The sequence below is a fragment of the Phocoena sinus genome, chromosome 14 (genome assembly GCF_008692025.1).
Source record: "Phocoena sinus isolate mPhoSin1 chromosome 14, mPhoSin1.pri, whole genome shotgun sequence".
Taxonomy (NCBI): domain Eukaryota; kingdom Metazoa; phylum Chordata; class Mammalia; order Artiodactyla; family Phocoenidae; genus Phocoena; species Phocoena sinus.
In genome coordinates, this window is record NC_045776.1 from 12,313,809 (window position 1) to 12,333,579 (window position 19,771).

General features: G+C 41.0%; 1 protein-coding gene across 1 annotated transcript in view; it reads left to right on the plus strand.

Annotated features, from left to right (window-relative positions):
- The first annotated feature begins 2,559 nt into the window (after positions 1-2,559).
- Positions 2,560-19,771, plus strand: part of VPS4B (vacuolar protein sorting 4 homolog B) — a 31,478-nt gene continuing 14,266 nt past the window's right edge. Inside the window, exons 1-4 of the mRNA XM_032602846.1 lie at positions 2,560-2,851; positions 13,995-14,106; positions 15,424-15,580; positions 18,697-18,764. Of these exons, the coding sequence (XP_032458737.1) occupies positions 2,825-2,851; positions 13,995-14,106; positions 15,424-15,580; positions 18,697-18,764 (364 nt within the window). The 5' untranslated portion in view covers positions 2,560-2,824. The remainder of the gene's footprint in view (positions 2,852-13,994; positions 14,107-15,423; positions 15,581-18,696; positions 18,765-19,771) is intronic.

The window sequence follows — 19,771 nt, forward strand, 5'->3', positions numbered from 1 at the left end:
ATACTTAGGGGATTTTTATGGAGGATTCATCACATCACATAGGCATGATTGATCATTAACTCCATTTTCAGCCCTTCTGCCTTCTCAAGAGGATGGAGGTGGGGGGCTGAAAATTCCAAGTTTCTAATCATGGCCTGGACTTTATGGTGAACAGTCCTCATCCAGGAGCCCACCCAGCATCACCTCATTAGAACAAAAGACATCTCGATCACCCAGGAAATTCCAAGGGTTCAGGAGCTCTGTGCCAGGAACCAGGGGCAGAGACCAATATACATTTTCTATTTATCTCACACACGTAAAAGGTTAAAAGTTTCTATTCCATTAGAAGGTAAGCTCCCAAAGAACAGGACTTTTTAAGGAAGCATTTTATTTTAAAATAATATTTACAAAAGAGTTGCAAAGATATAGAGGATTCCCATATATGCTTCACCCAACATCCCCTACTGTTAACAACTTAAATAACCATGGTATACTTATCAAAACTAAGAAATTAGCATCGGTATAATACTATTAGCTAAAATACAGACTTTATTCAGATTTTATCAGTTTTTCCACTGTCTTGTTCTGTTCCAGGATCCAGTCCAGAATCCCATATTGCATTTAGTTGTCAGTCTCCTGCAATCTGTGACAAGTTTCTCAGTCTTTCCTTGTTTTTTCATGACTTTGACATTTTTGAAGTGCACTGGTTAGGTATTTTGTAGAAGTTAAAAAAAAACTCAATTTGTATTTGTATGGTACTTTCTCATGATGAGACTGAGGTTATAGATCTTTTAAAATACCGCAGGTGACACTCTCCTCATTGCATATCAGGGAGCACATGGTATCGACAGGACTTATTACTGTATTGGTGATAAAAGAGGAAATTTTGACTCTTTGGTTCATATCCAGCACCTAAAACAGCCTGGCACATGGTGGTACTCAACTGTGGTACTCAAATGAATTCTCTTTTCATTATTACATGTCTTGCCTTCCACTAAATTGTAAAATCCTAAATGGCAAAGACCACACCTTATTTGTCTTTGTAGGTTCTTAATGCCCAGTAGACTTGTCTTCAGTGGGTGTTCAGTAAACATTTAGGGATTGAATTGAAAGGTTAATTGGAATCTGCTTGTATCTTCAGGCAAAATCAAGCTTGAAAGTCATTAAGGAACCAGCGACTTATTTTAAGCAGCTCAGTTAAATAGTTTAATATTTATTAAATGTCTATTATGTGCTGATATTCTAAGGGCTGGAGTCCCTATAGTATTTTATCAGTAACTGGAAGGGGATAGGGTGGGTAGGAAGGAGAATTGATAGACGCAGGCAGAGAGGGGGCTTTAGCTTTGAGCCTGCATGATGGAGATTTGGTGATATATTATTCTAAGGAGAGATCAGAGAAGGAAGTTTGGGGTTTAAGATAATTAATATGGCTCTTAACGTGTTGAATTTTTATTGTGGGAAAACCCTATGGTTTTTTGGAGCTCTCTGGGAGGTAGCTATAAATGCTAGGCAGAGGACAGGGCAGGCTAGAGATTTAAATTTGAAGCCATTTCTATTCTATTGCTACCTGGAGCCCAGGAAGGGGATAAGATGAGCAGAGCTTGAGTAGTGAGAAAGAAGAGGACGTCAGACTCTTGAGGAAATTCTGCCCTTAAGAGTAAGAAGGGGAGAAAGTGAAGAGGTTAGAGGAAGGACATTAGGACACTATCCGGAAGAGATTTCAAGAACTGGGTAGTTGACAATACTAAGTAAGAAGCGAGGGAGGGAAGTTCTTTATTTAGGAGACACCAGATGTTTGGAAAGAATGAGTGGGAAGTAAAACGTTGGAGTGATTAAACATCTATTTTGCTTTCCTTTAAGAAGCTAAACTATGAAAGGAAGAAAAAAAAGAGGACTGTGCCCGCAAACAACAGAATGCTGGAAAAAGGTCTTCTTTTAGTTCTGCCACTAATCCCTGACATCTGTGGTCCCGCATAAAGCACTCACCTGCTCAAGCCATTAACCTTCCCTGTAACGTTAACTGGAATAAATAATATCTGATCTAACAGTTTCACAAGACTTGTGTTCAGAAGCCTGCATCCCCACCAGACTGCCATAAGCTCCTTGAGGGCAGCGCCATACATAACTTTTATTGAAATTCTCGGGGCTTCCTAGAGCCATGACAATAACCATTGAGAAAATGCTTGCGGGATGAAGTGTTCGCTTATCACACTGCAGTGCGCCTAACCGCGCAGCACTAGCATTCTCCACAACCCTGAGGTAGGTACTTTAATTACCCCCACTTTACACAGGAGTAAATGGTAACGGACCCAGTCCCCAACCAGCGGGTCTTGGAGACGGGATAACATTTTTCACAAGATTGACAGAGCACTCTCCATTCTCCGTCAAGTGAAAGAAGCCAGAAACAATAACTCATCTCAAAGGATAAGACTTCCGTAAAAGGAAGAAAAGAGTATAGCGCTCAACCCCGAACGATCTCCCTGCCCCTGGGCCGGAGCCGCAGTACGCCTGCGCCCAGCCTGACTTCCGCCAGGCCTCGGCTGGCTTAGTTCGGGACTGGGTGGCGCGCGTGGTGATGACGAAAGCGGAAGCACTGAGGCTAGAGGCCGGACGAGAGCCCGGAGGGGCTCAGGGTTACGGAAGTTTTGTGAGGGTTTGGGGGGGGCCGCTGGCTTTTGAAGCGCAGTGTTGTTTTGGAACAAGTTCCGGAAAGGAGGCCGCCGCTTGAGGTCCAAGAGCCACCGGCCTGCGCACGTTTGGGGCAGCTCCGGGCTCGACTCGACGTTGCCACTGTAGGTTTCCTCTGCCCCCGTTCCTCCTCGAGGAACCGCCTCGTATCTCCGCCATGGCATCCACCTCGAGCAACCTCCAGGTATCGCCATCCTCCCGCCCCCTGGAGAGCCCAAGCCAAGGGGAGGCGCTGGGCGTGGGGTGGGAAGTGGGGGGCGGGGAAGAGGGAGGAAGCGGTGGCGCGCCGGCCCAGAGGCAGGTGGGAGAATCGGACGCTTTCCGCATGCTTCCGGGGTTTCCCAAGCCCACTGGCTTTGTGGGACTTCTGACTTTTGTTGAGGCTTTTGTTTTTGTTTTTTCCTTTTCAAACCAGCCGAGTTTGAACCGAGCTGGGCAGAGCTTTGAACAGAGGCACGAACGCTGCAGTCAGTGTAAGGGAGAGAGGAAAGAACATAATGTATCCAGTGCATTACTCTGGACCAGTTGAAAATAGGGTGATTCGAGTTCTCTCCTAGTTCCTCAAGCTGGTGTAGCAAAGCCTTTCTTTTCGAGCTGTCAGGTGAATAGAAACGTGAGCACAGTCTCAGAATCTGAGGAATCCGTGAATTCATTGAGCTATACGTTCAGGTGCACGCTAATGGCTCCCAAAATATAGTATATAAATAAGATCATGGAGTTTTCTTAAACTCCTTTGTGTCTTCACTTTCCCACCCCTACCGCAGTGAGTTCAGTGTTTTGTTCATAAAGCATGTAATCCTGATACTTTAGACTTAATTGTTAGACCTCTGTGGAATAGAATTCATGGAGATGAGAAATTTTTCAAACAGTGTCTCCCATCCCTAGAATGGATCTGGGGCTTCAGTGGAGTTTAGAATATGACTTAACCTCGAGAGCTCCAGTCCACTAGTCAAGTTTGGGACAAAAGAGTAGCATGAATCCCTATATTGAATCTTTGTCTTGATCTTGCAGTTGAAAAGGCTTTTGTTGAGTGCCTGGTATAGGCACCTGGGATAATTAATAGAGGATCTACTGAGCCCAGGATAATTGATCCTGAAGAAAAATCACTGAAAGTAGACTGATTTAAATCGAGATCAAATTTTCACCAAAAAGGAGGTGGGGCACTTGATTGGGACTTTTATCTTGAAAATCAACCCAAAAGATTATGAAAATAAATGTTTTATGTCTTTAACAAAATATAATTGCAACGTGACTTATTTCTTAGAATAAAGAATAAGTCATGTGTTGACTTATGTGTATTTTTTCCAACAAGATTTCATTAAACTAAGATGCAACAATCTTCACTTAACATTAGTTTTTTGTAGCCCCATTCAGAAGGGGTTTTTTTGGTAAATGTACTTGGAAAAAGTATTGGTCATTTGATAAAACTGTTGTTCCTTTGAGGATCAAAGGTGATTTCTTTTGAAATGCCTTGTTTTCATCCTTGTTGGTTTGTCAGTTAACTGCATAGTTTTATTCCATCATCTTTAAAAAATGTTTTTATTGAAGTTTTATTGATTTACAATATTAGTTTCAGGTGTACAGCATAGTGATTCAGTATTTCTACAGATTATACTCCATGAAAAATTAATACAAGATAATGGCTGTAATTTCCTGTGCTATACGATATATCCTTGTTGCTCATCTATTTTATACATAGTACACCAACTTTTATTTGTCAAGAGTTTGCATGTGATTTGGGCATTCTACAATATAATTTTCATCTATTTACTGATCATTTTTATTTTGCAACATTTGCAGTTTCATTCTGTAATCCTTTGCATCATATTTAGATTGGATTGTGGATGTTCTTCAGTGAATCATTTCGAGATTGACCCATATTAAAGGCATAACTGATAGTGTTAAACAGAGGGAGAGATAATGAGTTATACTTTTATCAGTGGTTGGGTCACAGATGTGCTTTCTCATTCAGCCTTTTCCACCTTCTAATGTAGGAAATTTGGATGAAGAATATTCAACTAATGAATCGATTTCTCACTGAACAAGGCAAAATCCCCATAGCCAGATGCAGTAATGCTCTAATAGAATTAAAGGTTAGTGTGGGAGGGCAGAAAGGAAGGGCTTGTGTAACTCTTCAAGGATAAATGAGAAATGTTCCGCAGAGAAGATGATGTGAGCTTAGATAAGAGTGAAAGGTACTGACACTAATTTTCTGCCTGGTGTTTGATGTGATCTCATTTAGTCCTCAAAACAACTCTTCAAGGTATTACTCCAGTTTCACAGTATAAGAAACCAAAGCTTATTAAGTTTATGATTTGCCCAAAGACATACAGTTAATTAGTATTGAAGACTTGGATTAGTTTTGAATCCAGGTCTATCTGCTTATAAGTTTGTGCTTTTTCACTATGAAGTCATGCCTTCTTGGACAAGAAAATGGGATGCATTCCAAGCAGAGAAAAACAACATATGCCTCAGTCTAGAAGTGTAATAAACCTCGCAGAGGGTTGGGAGAAACTGCAGGTTCATTGTGTATAGAACTCAAAGTTTACTCAGTCCTGAATATTTACTTTTCTGAGTGTCTACTATGTCATGCATTTTGCTACATGTTGGGGAATCATAAAAGAAATGGATCATCCTTGATTTCCAAGGGCTTATATTCTGATGTGAAAACATCAGACATAAAGGGACTACTAGGATACTTTGTGACCTTTGGAAGGATGTACAAGAGGCAGTGGAAATTTAGAGGAAGCAGAGGCTAGGCCTCCTGGGGGTGCTGGGAAGGACTTTGCAGTTGGAGGACCACAGTGACTGTGCTGAGTGTTGGACAATGGGATAGGGTATTCCAGGTGGAGAGCACACTGTACACGGGGGTATGAAGTCTGAGCCATCTGGGTTGTCCCTGTAGTTTGGTGTGACGGGAACGGAGTGTGCCAGGTGAGGGGTCAAGCCTAGTTAAGCCACATGACAAGGAACAGTGTGTACTGCATGTAGGTGATTGGTCCCCATCCTGCTGTCAGGGGAGTCAGAGAAGGCAGTAAGCTCACGTTTTTGTTTTAGAATGAAACCATTGTGTGTGTACAGGGCACAGCTTGACAGTGGGGATTACAAGAAGAGGGGGCATATTTGGGGCCAGGGTGGTCCTGAACTTCTGGGACTTGAAATGCTTGTGGGGACAGTCAGGTAGAACTGTCCATTGAGCAGCTGGGTACATATGTATAGAACTTAGGCTAGGCTGGGAATAAGGATTTGGGAGTTAATAGCATATGGATGGTAGCAGAGGTGTGGCCGTCTTGGAAAGTATAGAATGAGGAAAGACAAGGACCAAGGCACAGACCCAGTGGAATGTCAGCGTTTAAGGAGAGAGAAAAGGGAGCCTGAAAAAGAATCGTGACATAGCCAAGAGTCAAACCTGGAGAGGATGGTGTGTTGATGGCCAAAGGAGGCCATGTGAGGTGTCTCTTACGAGGGCTAAGTGCTCACCTAGTGACCCATAACTAGATAAGTGAGAGATCTCGCAGTCAAGGGGCAGGAAGCATTGCCATGGGAGGAATCAAGAAACCGAGATGAACTTCGGGTTCTCTTTGGGGCTTCGCTGTGGAGGTGAAGAGGCAAGTATTGAATAAGATGGTAGCTACATGGGAACCTTAGAATTGGGGAGAGCTGGTGTGTTTCCATTGGTGTTTTGTAGCTATGAGTTCTAAGATAGGACTTGCATACATTTTGATGCTAAGGAATGCTCCCCCAAAAAGGGAAAGGTTAGGTTGGGGAGAACAGTTGAGCTGTTAAAATCGAGGGGACTGAATGTCTGAGGAGGAAGGTAGGAATGGGCTCCAGAGCACCAGGGAAAGAATCAGCCTTGAAAGACAGGGGCTGGGACAGCTTTCCTCCTGAGATGGGTGGGTCTGGAATTTACCCAGTTTCCCAGGGTTTTCTAGCGTGGGCACATCATGGTCTCCTAATCTGAAAAGGACAATCCCAGGTGTTCCCAGCCTTTGTGCCTCCATATTGATGACTGGATCCTGGCTGACCCTGAGATTCAGTCAGTCTTGTGCCAGCCTCTTTGCAAGACTCCAGAATATAAAAAAGCCAGTACAACAGGCATGACTCCTGTCCTCACGGAGCTTATATTCTAGTGGGAGAGGACAGGCCAAAACAAAACAAAACCTACATGCACAGAAACAAGCCACTGGAAGGATTTTAAACAGAAGAGTGGCGTGTTTTAAAATTGAATAAATTTGGGAATCATCAGCCTGAAGATAATCAGCTTCAGTCATTGAGAACAGCTCACATAGGGAGGGAGGAAAGAGAAGGACGCCCGAGCCCTGAGGAGCCCTGATACTTCAGCGTCAGGTTCAAGAAGGAGAGTCAGCAAAGGAAACTGAGCAGGAGCTGTCAGCGGCGGGAGGAAAGCAGGCAGAGTGGCGCTTGGGAGCTCGGCAGAGGGCAGTGCTCCAGAGGGAAGTGATGCTGCTGTAGAATACTGTCGAGAGATCGAGGTGGACGCAGAGCTGGTCTTTGGATCTGGCACCACAGAGAACCTTGATAGGAGCAGATTTACTGATAAGATAAGGGACAGAAGCCCAGATTGGCAGCTGAAGGGTAAGGAGAAAAAAAGGAACTGGAAAGAGTAGAGACTGCGCTGGTGAGGTTTGGGTTCTGAAGGTAGCAGAGAAGCAGAACCAAGCTGAAGGGGGTTTTAGTGTCAGGGCTAGCTGAAGGAGGGCTGTTTGCATGCCTGCGGTGCAAGTCCCCTTCCTTGTGGAGCTTCCCTGTATACTAAAGGAGATGGCCAGTAAGTGAGTATGCAGGGGAACAATGATAAACACAGCAATGGGATAGAAGTGCAGGGTGAGGGGAGGGCTGAGATCAGGGGTGGGGCGCAGCCTTTGAAATAGGAGAGGAGGGAGGGCCCCTCTGAGGACCTGGCATGTGAACTGTGACTGAAAATGAGACCCTTGTGCATCCATCTGGGGAAAGAGCAGGGAAGAGTATTGTGGGCAGAGGGGTCCTAGTCCACAGGCTGCCTGAGTGAAGGAGGACTAGAGGGTTTCAGGTGAGACCCAGACAGAGCCAGGGCTCAGGTAGATCATGACCCAGCATTTGGGATTTATTGTTTGCAGTGGGAAGCCATCAAAGGGTGCCCTTCACTGGTGCTGTGTGGACTTGCGTATCAACTGTGGAAGCAGGCTGACCGCTTAGAGGAGGCTGGGCGGTAGGTTTGACAGATGTGATAGTGGATTGAGCTAGGATGGAGACAGTCTGGGTTCTATCCTGAAAGAATAATTGGCACTCCCAAACCATGCAAGACATGGTTAATTTTGTTTCAAATGAAAAATGCTAACAGAAACAAGGGTGAAGTGGAGCATTCATCAGGGGAAAAACAGATGCATATCCTCCAATCATTATCTTTGATTAAAGGTTTAACATGTGCTGTCCAGTATAGTAGCCACATGTGGCAATTTAAATTTAAATTTTACTTAAATAAAACTTAAAACTCTTCAGTCACATTAGCCAAAAGTTTCGAAAGCCATATGCTCCCGTATTGGACAGTGCAAATACAGATGCATCCATCATCAGAGGAAGGCTGCTTTAAAGTGATTGGTACCATATTTGGAGCTAGATTTTTAAATACTGACTGTACGAGTTTTAACAAATGTCATTTTGGTTCCTAAAAGAGGGCTGACAGCAAATGAGGGGAATGCATAGCTGAAGAGATGAGTGGCACAGCAATTCAAAATAGCGTAAGAAGGAAATTATAGCCAGAAAAAGGAAGAGCTTACTTCTGCTACATGACTTAGCCTCTGAGCCTTCTGGATAATTTTTATAAGACCAGGTACACCAAACCACCTGTTGACCAGGTGCTGTGACTCCACCCTTTATATCCTGCTGAGTTTACCAAACTTGGAAATTTAGCTCCAAGTTCAGGCTATTTGAACTGTGAAACATGTACTGCTACATTTTATCAGTTCTGAGACACACCATTTATTTTTCTTCCCTCCTGCCACAGCAGAGGGAAGGCCTCTTCCTCCCATTTATCCCATCTCTATGCAGTCCATGAGCAACTGCTTCAAAATACAATATTTTCAACATATGATTAGTTTTTGGATTATTTGAATAATTTCTTACCTTAATTGTATGCTTATTTTTAATATAGCATAGCCATGATTATTTTTTTCTACTGGCTCTTATTTCTGTTGAATAGTTTTACTACCTAAATTAATACAGGTGGAATGTTTCAGTAAATCATGCTTGTTCTTAATTTGTATGTGTGTGCATATTTTAAAATATTAAAGATAGTTTTCTTAATGAAAATTTTATTTTGAGATGATTGTAGATTCACACGCAGTTGGGAGAAACAATACAGAGAGAGCCTGTGTACCCTTCACCCAGTTGTCCCCAGTGGCAGCATCTTGTAAAACTATATAGTACAGTATCACAACCCAGATGTTGACATTGATATATTCTACTGTCTTACTCAGACTTCCCCAGTCTTAAGTGTGTGAGAGTGTGTGTGTGTGTGTGTGTGTGCGCACACAGAGTTCTGTCGAGTTAATTCCTGTATCCCCCCGCTGTAGTCATGATACAGAAGAGTTCTCTCCCAAAGGATCCCTCTCGTTGCCCTTTTATAACCACAGTTACTTCCCTTTCTCTTCCCCCCCGCATTCCTGTCTCCTGACAATACTAAACGGCTCTTCACCTCTGGTTTTGTCATTTGAGGTTATGTGAATGGAATCATGCAGTATGTAACCTTTTGGGATTGGTTCTTTTCACCTAGCTTAATTCCCTCAAGATTCATCCAAGTTGCTTATATCAGTAGTTCATTCTTTTTTGTTACTGAGTAGTACTCCCTGGTCTGGGTGTACCGCGGTTTAACCATGAAGGGCATCTGGAATGTTCAAGTACAAGGAGTTTTTATGTGAACGTAGTCTTTATTTCTCTGAGATAAATGCCCAGGAGTGCAGTTGCTGATTCATGTGGTTGCGTGTTTAGATTTGTAAAAAAAACAAACCTGTTTCCCAGAGTGACTGTGCCTTTTTACATCTCAGCAATGTATAAGTGATCCAGTTCTCCGTATCCTCACCACTGTTTGGCATTGTCACTATTTTTTATTTTAGCCATTCTGATACGTGTTTAGTGATACCTCACTGTGGTTTTAATTTGCATTTCCCTAACGGCTAGTGATGTCGAACATCTTTTCATGTGCTAATTTGCCATCTGTATATCCTCTTTGGTGAAATGTCTATTTATGTCTTTAGTTTATTTTCTACTTCAGTTGTTTTTAAACTTGATTTTTGAGAGTTCTTTCTGTATTCTAAGTACTAGTCCTTTCCCAAACATGTGGTTTGCAAACATTTCTCCCACTCTTTGGCTTGTCTTTTCATCCTTTTAACAGGCTGTTTTACAGACCCAAAATTTTTAAGTTTGATGAGGTCCAATTTATCATTATTTTTTTTCCTTTCAGGTGTAATTGATATATAATGTTATATTAGTTTCAGGTGTGCAACATGGTTTGATATTTGTTTATATTGTGAGGTGATCACAGTACATCTGGTTAACATCTGTCACCATACATAGTTACAAAATATTTTTCTTGTGGCAACTTCCAAAAATACGTAAGAGAGTATTATTAATTATAGTCACCATGCTACACATGACATCCCCATGACTGATTTACTTTATGCTGGAAGTTTGTACCTTTGGACCCCCTTCACCCATTTCGTCCACCCCCCCACCTGTGGCAACCACCAGTCTGTTCTCTGTCTGTGAGCTCATTTTTTGTTTTTGTTTTTTGGGGTTTTTTTTTTAGATTCCCCATATAAGTAAGATCACATGGTATTTGTCTTTCTCGGTCTGACTTATTTCACTTAGCATAATGCCCTCAGGTTCCATCCATGTTTTTGCAAATGGCAAGATTTCCTTTTTTATGGCTGAATAATATTTGATATATATATTTTTTCTTTATCCAGTCATCCTTTGGTGGACACTTAGGTGTTTCCATATCTTGGCTGTTGTAAATAATGCTGCAGTGAACATGGGGGTGCACATATCTTTTCAAACTAATATTTTCATTTTCTTCAGATAAATACCCAGGAGTGGAATTGCTGGCTCATATGATAGTTCTGTTTTTAATTTTTTGAGGAACCCCTGTACTATTTTCCATAGTAACTGCACCAATTTATACTTCCATCAACAGTACACTAGAGTTCCCTGGTCTCTACATCCTCACCAACACTTTTTATTTCTTGTCTCTTTGATGATAGCCATTCTGATGGATGTGAGGTGATAACGCATTGTTGTTTTGATCTACATTTCCCTGATGATTAATGATGTTGAGCACCTTTTCATGTACCTGTTGGCCATCTGTGTGTCTTCTTTGGAAAAATGTTTATTCAGATCCACTGCCCATTTTTTGATCAAATTGTTTTAGTTTTTGCTCTTGATTTGTATGAGTATTTTATATTTTTTGATATTAACCCCTTATCAGATATATATGATTTGCAAGTATTTTCTCCCATTCAGTAGGTTACCTTTCATTCTGTTGATTATTTCCTTTGCTGTGCAGAAGCTTTTTTGTTTGATGTAGTCACACTTATTTTTGCTTTTGTTGCCTTTGTGGCGTCAAATCCAAAAAATTATCACCAAGACCAACGTCAAGGAGCTTGTCATCTGTGTTTTCTTCTAGGAGTTTTATGGTTTCAGGTCTTATGTTCAAATCTTTACTCCATTTTGAGTTATTTTTGTGTATTGTATAAGATAGTATTCATTTTCATTCTTTTGCATTTGGCTGTCCAGTTTTCTCAGCATCATTTATTGAAGAGACTGTTCTTTCCCCATCATACATTCTTTGCTCCTTTGTGGTAAATTAATTGAGAACATATGTGTTGGTTTATTCCTGGGCTCTTTCTTCTGTTTCATTGATCTATGTGTCTTGTTTATGCCAATATACTGTTTTTATTTTTTCTTTTTATATATTGTGCTTTTGGTGTCAAGTCTAAGAACCCTTTGCCTAGCCCTAGATGGTGAAGATACTCTTTGTTTTTTCTAAGGATTTTATAGTTTTACTTTTTTTTGTGTGTGTGTGATACGCAGGCCTCTCACTGTTGTGGCCTCTCCCGTTGCAGAGCACAGGCTCCAGATGCGCAGGCTCAGCGGCCATGGCTCATGGGCCTAGCTGCTCCGCCACATGTGGTATCTTCCCGGACCAGGGCACGAACCTGCGTCCCCTGCATCGGCAGGTGGACTGTGAACCACTGCGCCACCAGGGAAGCCCTACATTTTATATTTAAGTCCGTGATCCATTTCAAGTTAATTTTTGTACAGAGTACAAGGTTTAGTTTGAGGTGTTCTCCCTCTCTTTTTTTTTGACTTATGGATGTTCATTTGCTCTGGAACCATTTCTTTAAAAGCCTATCTTGGGGCTTCCCTGGTGGCGCAGTGGTTGAGAGTCCGCCTGCCGATGCAGGGGACGCGGGTTCGTGCCCCGGTCTGGGAAGATCCCACATCGGAGCGGCTGGGCCCGTGAGCCATGGCCGTTGAGCCTGCGTGTCCGGAGCCTGTGCTCTGCACGGGAGAGGCCACAGCAGTGAGAGGCCGGCGTACCACAAAAAAAAAAAAAAAAAAACCTATCTTTCTGCCATTAACTTGCCTTTCTATATCTTTGTCAAAATGCAGTTGGACGTAGCTGTATGGATCTATTTCTGGTAGTTGTGTGTGGGGTTTTTTTTTTTATTTACAACTTTTGAACTTACAAAACAGAAACAGACTCACAGACTTAGAGAACAAACTTACGGTTGCAGGGGTGGGGGAGGGACAGTTAGGAAGTTTGGGATGACATGTCCACACTGCTGTATTCAAAATGGATCTGGGCTTCCCTGGTGGCGCAGTGCCTAAGAATCTGCCTGCCAGTGCAGGGGACATGAGTTCCAGCCCTGGTCCGGGAAGATCCCACATGCTGTGGAGCAACTAAGCCCCGTGCGCCACAACTACGGAGCCTGCGCTCTAGAGCCCGCGAGCCACACCTACTGAGCCTGCATGCCACAACTACTGAAGCCCGCATGCCACAACTACTGAGCCCGCACGCACCACAACTACTGAAGCCCCCAAGCCTAGAGCCTGCGCTCCGCAACAAGAGAAGACACCACAGTGAGAAGCCCACGAACCGCAACACAGAGCAGCCCCCACTCGCCACAACTAGAGAAAACCCACACGTGGCAACAAAGACCCAATGCAGCCAAAATTAAAAAAATAAAATAAGTTTTAATAAAGTAAAATAAAATGGATAACCAACCAGGACCTACTGTATAGTACAGGGAACTCTGCTCAATATTACGTAACAACATAAATGGGAAAAGAACTTGAAAAAGAATAGATATGTGTATATGTACAACTGAATCACTTTGCTGCACACCTGAAACTAACATAGCATTGCTAATCAACTCTACTCCAATATAAAATAAAAAGTTAAAAAAAAAAAGTACTACAAAAGTTGCCCATTTCATTATGGAATTTCTGGAAGATGTGAAGAAGTAGAAAATGAAAAAAATTGAGTCTTATCAAAGATAAGCTCTGTGAAATTTCCTTCCCATCTTTCTTCTGTGCTTTTTAAAAGTTTATTTATTTGTTTGTTTGCTGTTGTTTCAAATACTTGATCTCATGCTATATGTAAAAATTGTATAATGCTTTTTAAAAACTTCCATTATTCATTTTTCCATATTATTACAAATACTGCTTAATATTTAACAATTCTACTTTTTATATTGTGTGGCATCTTTTCGCTATTTAAAATTTAAGTTTTCAAGTTTTGTTTTTGTTTTTTCAAAAGAGCTCTCTGGTTTGTCTTTGCTCAGTGAACCTTTTAGTTAATTACTGAGTTAAAAGATTTGGGTATTTTTCAGACTCTTGGTATTTCATTGCCCTATTGCTTCTGAAGGGGTTTTACCCCATTTAAATTTTACTGTTGTCATATGCTTTAGACATTTGATTTTTGAGAATTTCCATAAATGCTTTTAACTTGAATTTTCATGTTACTTGATTATTCCTTACTAGCCCTGAGCTTGACTTTTGTTGAGTGAAAAATTATGTGAGAATCTCAGTGATTGGTACTAGATAAAGAGGTGTTCAGATAGCATTTACCTATAGAAGAAATGTAATTTGCATTTTATAAATAATTATAATTTATAATACAATGCAGTTGTGATTTAGAAAAAAAAGGTAGATTTGTTTTAAGGTTGCTTTCATTTTTAAAGAAAACATTCAACGTGATTATTTATTTCAAACTTATGCTATTCTTTGATTTTAATGGTATAGTTTTGCCTCCCTTCAAACAGAAAGCGATAGATCTTGCTAGCAAAGCAGCCCAGGAAGACAAAGCTGGGAACTACGAGGAAGCCCTTCAACTCTACCAACACGCTGTACAGTATTTTCTCCATGTAGTTAAATGTAAGGTCATCATTTGTTTTTTTATTTAAAAACACTAAAAAGATTATTCTATTTAATTTATAAAAATTGAAGTACAATGCCAGAAAATTATAAACCATCAATTTGCAAAAGAGTCCCACTAGCTTCTTAGTAGTTTTTAAGTACTCAACCAACAAATGTGCACAGCTGTCATAGTTATTACTTTGTACACCTAAACATATTAAAATGCCATATAGTCAGTGGGAAAAAGTTTTCATTTTACTGGTTATGTACCCAGATTATGTAATCTGGACCTACTCATTTTCTAAACATCTCTTTGAAAATAGATGTTTTAAAAATAGGTTGGGGGACTTTCCTGGTGGTCCAGTGGTTAAGACTCCACGCTTCCACTGCAAGGGGCGCAGGTTCGATCCCTGGTGGGGAAACTAAGATCCCACATGCTGTGCTGCACAGCCAAAACAGAAACAAACAAAAATAGGTTGGGAGACATTTTGTGTATTTCCAAATATGTATTCAGTGTTTACCACCTGCCAGCTTCTGTTCTAGGCACTGAGATACAGCAGTGAGGAAGAAATGGATAACGACCCCTGCCTTCATGGATCTTAAACCTAATGCTGAACATATGTGAAATAAGACATTGAAAAAGTGTCTTTCTGGCAAACTTCGGTTTTTTTTTAAATAAAAATTTTAGCAGTTGGATAATTTAGGATTTTCTTTTGAGCTTCCCTGTTTAATTTTGAGGTTTTTCTGTCACATTAAAGTGAAACTAAGAATTAATCATAACATATAAGATAGGTGGGGCTAATCCCATACACTGCGTATATTGCTGAAGTCTCCTTTTCAAACAGCTCTCACAGGGGCCTTTAGTAAAATTACTGTACTGGTGGTACTCATAATATATGGGATTTCTGTCACTTTTTATACTCTGAAATAAAGCTTATGTAGACGTTGATGGAAATGGTTAATATTGCTTTACTTCTATTTGTCTTATAATTGGTTTTGTTTGAGATAAGCAGCTTTTAGCTGTCTGCACAGAATGTAAGGGAAGAGTATGAAACCCACAGAATATTAAATAATTTCTTCTTATTATTTAACATTAACTTATGATATCCTAGTGTCTTGCTCAGAACTCTTTCTGACTCACGCTCACTGTTGGCCCCCAACCCTGCTGGAGGAAGGAATAGAAAAGATTGATAATCATGGATTATGATGAGCTAGAGATGATCTTTTCTCTCTCCTCCAAAATAGATTTTCCTTTTTGGAAAAGTATGTCTAGGAGTTTTATACCTGTCTGTAAAGAATACTAAAGGAAAAATCTTTCTCGTTTCCCTTCAATAGATGAAGCACAGGGTGATAAAGCCAAGCAAAGTATCAGGGCTAAGTGTACAGAGTATCTTGATAGAGCAGAAAAACTGAAGGAGTACCTGAAGAAGAAGGAGAAAAAACCACAGAAGCCAGTGAAAGAGGGACAGCCAAGTCCAGCTGATGAGAAGGGGTATGTATTTTAGAGTGAGATTGTATTGTATCGAATTACAGGATAAAATTTAATTTAATTTGTGAAGGAAATTTCCTTTGTTTGAACTAGGTGTTGGCAAACCGTGACTCATGGGCCAAATCTGACCTGCTGCCTGCTTTCGTAACTAAAGTTTTGTTGGAACACGGCCTCATGCCTTCACTTACCTGTTGTCTGTGGCTGTTTTTGTGCTGTACCAGCAAAGCTGAGTAGTTGTGACAAGGAACCGTATGGCCTACAAAATCGAAAATATTTACTGTCTTGTCGTTTACCGAAAAAGTTTGTGGACCCCTAGTTTACCAAGCTTCGGGGGTGATATACCTCAAATTGCTCTCCTTGACTGCCTGGTAGTAGTAGAAAAAACATTTGGTGGGAATGCTACTCAATTCTTTACCCTCTGCCCATTATGTAATGAAGTTTAAAATTGTAGGAGTAATCTGTGAATTGAATCTTTGACTAGTAGTATTGACTTAGTACTAAGCACACGGACAAAATGAGAAACAACTCTGGTAATGTAAAACAAATTTTGGATATATAAGTTTTTTGATGTGGATTTGCATCAGATTTGCTTTACTTTATCATTGTGAAGAAAGCGACACAGCATAATTTATATAAACATCAAAACTCATTTTTGAAATGTCTTCCTAGATGGGGGATATGTCACTTACAGATGCAGAATTTATATATTCAGCACCTAATGTGCGCATGTCAGGCTCTGTGCTGAGCAGTGGGGACATATTCTACCCAGATCCTCTGATCATTCTATTAACTGGAGCCAGAAGTGGTTCCAAGTGACAACATACTCAGAGAAAACAAGACTCTGGGGTGGGGTCATCTGGCCTAGTTGGATATGAAGGCAGGAAATTCTGGTTAGCATTATAGGATGTAATACTTACAGTTCATGGTAAGCAGTGGTACAAGCAACTTAGATAACCCCTGTGGTCACCAGGCATGGAGTGCCCTGGAGGCTGTGCTTTGGGGGCTTTGTGGCTACTACGAAAGGCCATTTGAGAACTAGAGTTGACAGCCTGCCTCAAATTACATGGGAGAGTTTGAAAAAACTTAGAAGCTCAAGGTTTTATATTCTCTGTTCAAGACATGGTCTGGGAACCGGAGAGTTCCTTTGATACCCTAAGAATATTTTATCTTATAGCTCTAGCATTGGCATGACAAAAATTAGACCCCAGCTGATCTCATAGCTTATTGGATTTCAAAATCAGTTGAACCTCCCTGGGTTTCTTGTGTGAAAGTTGGGACATGTATTGTAAGACTGGGACTCCAGATGAAAATGAAATGAAAGCTGTTGGGAAGGATCAGTTGACCTCAAGTACCTGGACCCCCAGATCTCACTGAGACCCCCTGGCCCGCAGAAACGTCCTCTCCCCCGGGAGTTGAGCCTCACCTGGTCTTGCTTGGAGACCGTGTAGTGTCCCTCCTAAGATGTCTGCCTAGCAGGGGGATACCAGTTCTGTGTTGGATGGCGGGACCCACTTTAAGCTGAAATGGGGTAAAGCAAAGAAACAATTACCTCTTGCTAATGGATGCACAAAAATAAATGGAGATAAAGCACAGATGCTCACAGACACAGTTCAAAGCTGACACAGTTCAGCTTGGTGATGAGATGGAGTGTGGTTTTCGGAAGGCTCTTGGCGGGGCCCCTCTCACTGCTCGGGGTGCATGCTGCCTCATAAGAGCTCACTGTAAAACAAATGCTAAATGCTATTATTGTTTTTTGCCTTCTTTAAAGCGATGATCGTCTTTGGATATCTTTCAGTTACTGAAAACAGGTACACTGTAGGTCTTTTGTAAAAGCAAAGTGGCATAAAGCAAACTTTGGGAAAGCAGGGATCCCTGTAGTGCATTCCCTTACAGAATTCAAGGGCCAGGGAGTCAAGTTTGGATTCCGCATGGCTAGGAGAAATGCCCCCCTCCACCAGGGTAGTTCCAGCAGGGATCCCACTGCTGCCAGCTCCCTTGCCCAGCATTCCGGTGCCGGGGAGTGGGCAGTAGGCCCTGCCACAGCGCCCTCAGCAAAGCAGTGCTTTCACCTACAGGCGTCCCCTTGCATGCAGCCCCTACCTCAGTTGCTTGCTTCTGCCTTCCAGCAGGACTTTGGTTTCCTGTGGAGCCTCAGCTGCAGGGGAGCCTGGGAAGGGCAGTTTTATAACAAGTACGGTCTTTACTGTACAAGAAAACGCAGTAGAAGAAGGTTGGAGTGAATGTCAAGGTGAATCAGTTTGCAGTCTCCACCTTACCCATAAATAACCCCACCACCCTGTGATAACCAAGCAAGCCCATTCTGAGATCAAACCTGTCAATCTTTTTACTCCCCTTTATGTCTTATATGTGAAAACTAATGTAATGCCATATTTTTTGCTTTGAAGATTGCAGTGTATTCTGTCACATGCTAATCCTTATCATTGAATATACATTCTTTCTAACTTGTTCCCTATTGCAAACAATATGGGCATGATTATCCTTATAGTCAAATCCTTGAACTCATTTAAAATTGTTTCCTTAGAATAAATCCCTAGATATGAAATGTGTGCATTGATCTCCTTGTTCTTTGGGGTCGGTTCATTTTCATCAAAAGCTTCATCCATCCTTTGGAACCCCTAGGCTAAGGGTTATGCACCTTTGTACCTTAAATAGTTGATATTTTGGGGGGTTTTTTTCCTCCTAGTTATGGCTTCTTGTTCTAATATATAGTTTGCCTGGTCCTGATTTTTTTTATTGTTAATTGTTTACAACACTCCTGTAATTCATCTTAAATCTTTTGTGGAATGAGGTGTGGATCATGCATTTATGAATTAATATCAGTACATAAATAGGTATGTCATGGGAATTTGGAGCTAGTTCCTGACTTCATTCTGGTCGTTTTGTCCATTTCCTGTTCATGATTCCATTTTGATGGGTAATATGCCTGCTTACTATTTTATTTAGTATATTCTGAAAAGTAATAAAATAAGCTTAACTTTTAATGTGAATGTCTTACTTTGCCACTTAAATTACGGATATTTCAGGTTAATCTTTTCCTTTATTTTTTGCCTTTGATAGCAATGAGTGATCATTTGAATATATTAAATTCTTTTTATTAGGAATGACAGTGATGGGGAAGGAGAATCTGATGATCCTGAAAAAAAGAAACTACAGAGTCAACTTCAAGGTTGCTTTAGATTTCATTTTTAAATGTACTATTTTATTTTTAAAAAGCTCATAGTGAATTGTCTATTTGAATTGGGTTTTTTTCCCACCTGTATTTAAATGAGGTTCAAGAACTGGCTTTGGTTCCCAGTGGTCACATGCTGGCTTTGTTGAGAACATTTTTATAAGATTTGCTCTATAGGGTCTCTAATGGGTTGGTTTTTTTCCATGCAGTAAAAGTATTGTTTCATTTTATATCTGCCTTAAAAAGCTTACTCTCTTTCATTTTGTCTTATTTGCCCCCTTTTAGAGAGGGTAGCAGTTATACTATTAGCTTACTATAAAATCTGATGGTGTTGAAATTTCCTGTCAGAGGAGCAGAATGCATTAGGACTCACACTTGGCTTTTATTGCTGTTGCTGTAGCTTATTCATTGATGCTATTTTTTTCGTGTTTCCTACCTGCTCTTCCTAATCCGCCTTTTTATCCCATTTCAGCATTCCCGTTTACATTTCCCTCTTTCGGCTTTCAGTTTTTTACCTTCCACACCTATAAAAGCCCTTTCTCCCTACTGTGGTGAAGTGGCATGATCCAGAGGGCATAGATTGTAGCTGCGTTCACATCTGGATCCCACTCCGGGATCTGCTGCCTAAATCTGTCTAGTCTTGGGCAATTCCCTAACCTCTCAGAGTCTGAGACCCAGCTCTAAAGTGGAAGTTAAGAATACTTTCAGGGCAATTAAAAGGTTAATGACAATGTAAAAACTGCCTAATATTACATCTGACAGTACGAGGGACTCAGTAAATAGTAGCTCTGTGTATCTAAAAAGGCATCTGTGTAATTGCTGGCTTCTTTAGCTACTGAGACTTGATTGTTCTTTGATATGTTATCTAATGATTTTTCAAGTTGAATTTTATGCTCAGTCATTGGTAACATGTATTTTATTCATTTGAGTCTTGCTGAATAGAACACATATCTGGGAAAGATATCCATTAAGGCCAGACCTTTAATCTTGCTATTCTGATCTCC